The sequence below is a fragment of the Poecile atricapillus genome, chromosome 7, assembly GCF_030490865.1.
Source record: "Poecile atricapillus isolate bPoeAtr1 chromosome 7, bPoeAtr1.hap1, whole genome shotgun sequence".
Classification (NCBI taxonomy): domain Eukaryota; kingdom Metazoa; phylum Chordata; class Aves; order Passeriformes; family Paridae; genus Poecile; species Poecile atricapillus.
The window spans coordinates 33,166,465-33,169,048 of NC_081255.1; the positions used below are offsets into that span (position 1 = coordinate 33,166,465).

A 2,584-nucleotide genomic window follows, 5' to 3' on the forward strand; every position below is an offset into this window, starting at 1 on the left:
ATTCCACTCCTCCCGTGTCTCATGCGTCAAGATCACGGTGCTGTGTAAAAACCAAACCTACGGTGCAACACTGAGTTCTTACAGTCTTCCACTTGGGCTAAAACACACCCAAAATAGGAGACAGAATCATGGAAATATTTAGCTTTGGAAAGCCCTCTAAGGTCCATGGAATTCAACTGCTCCCCAGCACTGACCCACGCCCCCCAGTGCCACATCAACACAGCTTTTCAATCCCTCCAGTCCCTTCATTCACATGAAGTGTCTGCTGAATGTTCTCATCAGAGAGGGGTTTGCTTCCAGGTGTAGATGCTCCTTCTCCAGGCAGTGTCATCTGAACTGACTCGTCCCAGGTCTCAACTAGACCGTGGGTGACTTGGATGGAGCAGGGAAAAGAACTGTCTAACAGAATTCCAGGAGAAAAGGAGCTTCAGACAGCAAAACCAGGGCAATGGCAGGGCAAGGAAAAGATAAGCAGCTTCTGCATCAGTGGGCACTTAGAACCTGCCAGTTACCTTCATTAGGAGGCAGCTCCTGCTCAGGGACACCAAGGATCGCTGCTGGACTGGGAATGAGAGCACATGGAGTCTCCTGCCTCAGTGAACAGAAGAAGCCGGAGTAAAGCAGGAATGAAAGCCTGATTTTATACAGATACAGCTGTAATCAGTCCCAGAACTGCCCTCGGGAACTGCACAGCACACAGGAAAACTTCACTTCTGCCACGCAAAAGCTGCAGTTTTGGTGGGCAAGCCAGGCTGTCAATCAAAAATTTAGGCACCCAGAGCCACACACACGTGCTCATTTTTAGAGCAAATGCCTCACTTTGATAGAGATTTGCTCTGGTCAATAGATTCTTGAAAACAACTTAACTCTACGCATTATAGATTATTTCCTCTGAGTTAACAGGCTGGAGATATTTAAAAACTGGCATGTACTCACAAGAATAGGGAGGCTTGTTCTGACAGACTTTTTTTTTGCATCTGAAAAACTTCTTACATTAAAAACTTCTAGTCACAGGTAATTGCTAACATGGAACATTTATTGGTTTAAAAAAATAAACATGCAGAAGCCATCCTCCTTAAAAACAACACATACAATTACCCAGTTGGGATTTTAGAGGAAAGCAACAACCCTGCAAGGCGTGGATTCCTCCAAAATCTCCAGCAGAAATGTATTTTCTGTGGGAGTCCACACTCCAGCTGTGCCGTGCAGCAAGTCCAGCCAAAGGCAATCACATAACAGAGCATTTGCCTTGCAGTTTATCTTTCTTTTTCTGCTGTTTGGATTTCTTTCCATCCACCTGGAGACTGATAGTTCTCCTCTGCTCCAGATTCAAGAGCTCCTGGAAGAGCTCCTGCACGTTGTAGTTCATTTTGGCAGATGTCTCCATGAAGGCACACTTCCACTTGCTGGCCAGCGCTTGCCCCTCGCTGGCATCCAGCTCCCTCTGCGCGTCGTCGCTTTTGTTCCCCACCAACATTATCGGGATTTTCTGGATGTCGCCTTTGATCTGACAGATCTCATCGAAGATGGGGTGAAGATCTTCCATGGATTGCCGGCTGGTGACGGAGTACACCAAGATGAAGGCATGCCCTTTGGATATGGAGAGCCGCTGCATGGCAGGGAACTGATGGCTGCCCGTGGTGTCCGTGATCTGCAGGGTGCAGATGCTCTTGTCACAGCTGATCACCTGCCGGTACGTATCCTCGATGGTGGGGATATAGGTTTCCCTGAAAGTGCCCCTTACAAAGCGCAGGACCAGGGAGCTTTTGCCGACCCCCGCTGCTCCGAACACCACCACCCTGTAATCGTTGCTCTGCTCAGGCATGTTCGCTGCGCCGAGACGTCAGGGGAGCTTTTCACCCAAAAAGCCCGAGTTCCACCAAGTTTACACAGCCCTATGCAGAGGTGGGCTGCGGAGAGGGAGGGGGGAAAGGGTGCGTTATTGAAATCAGCAATTAATAAATCACTCCCATCCTTTTCCCTTGAAATAAATCACTATTCCTTCCCCACCTCAGCCATGCAGCCCATGCACGTTTAACGCTACGAGGAGAGAATAAGAATTCACCTGCAGCCATCAGCTCCACCGAGCAGCGAAACGGGGCTGAAACCGCCTGGCAGCCGCGGGGAAGGGGTATCCGGGCTCCCGGGAAGCCGTGCTCCAGCCCCGGGAAAGCCGCGCTCCTGCCCCCGGGAAGGCGTGTTCCAGCCCCCGGGAAAGCGGCACCACCCTCGCCCGGAGGGCCGCCGCCGCCGCGGGAGGGGAGGCTCCGTACCTCCGTAAATCCAGCCTTCCACTCAACCTCCCCGTGAAAAGAAATAAATAATCAACACAACCGCCTGAATTAAAGCCGCCGCAGCCGAGCTGTGCTGCTCCATCCCTCGCCCCACGCACAAAGGCGAGTCTCGCCCTCCCTCAGCTCCCCGCACCGCAGACCCGCAGGAACTGCCGGGCTCTGCCGTCTTTCATTCGCCCTGCGCGTCTCTCAGCTTAAATTTAGGGCTGATTTAATTTAAAAACTTTAAATTCGGGTCAGGTTTTCGCCCCCAGTGACATTAATAGGGGCAGGGATGCCCTGAGCAGCTT

At 51.5% G+C, this 2,584-nt stretch overlaps 1 protein-coding gene across 1 annotated transcript; it reads right to left on the minus strand.

Annotated features, from left to right (window-relative positions):
* Nucleotides 1-795: 795 nt before the first annotated feature.
* Nucleotides 796-2,203, minus strand: DIRAS3 (DIRAS family GTPase 3). Its single transcript, XM_058842422.1, has 2 exons — nucleotides 2,066-2,203; nucleotides 796-1,910 (listed from the first exon to the last, which is right to left on the minus strand). Exon 2 carries the CDS (start codon nucleotides 1,823-1,825, stop codon nucleotides 1,229-1,231), a length of 597 nt encoding a protein of 198 aa, XP_058698405.1. The 5' UTR covers nucleotides 1,826-1,910; nucleotides 2,066-2,203; the 3' UTR covers nucleotides 796-1,228.
* Between the last annotated feature and the right edge of the window lie 381 nt (nucleotides 2,204-2,584).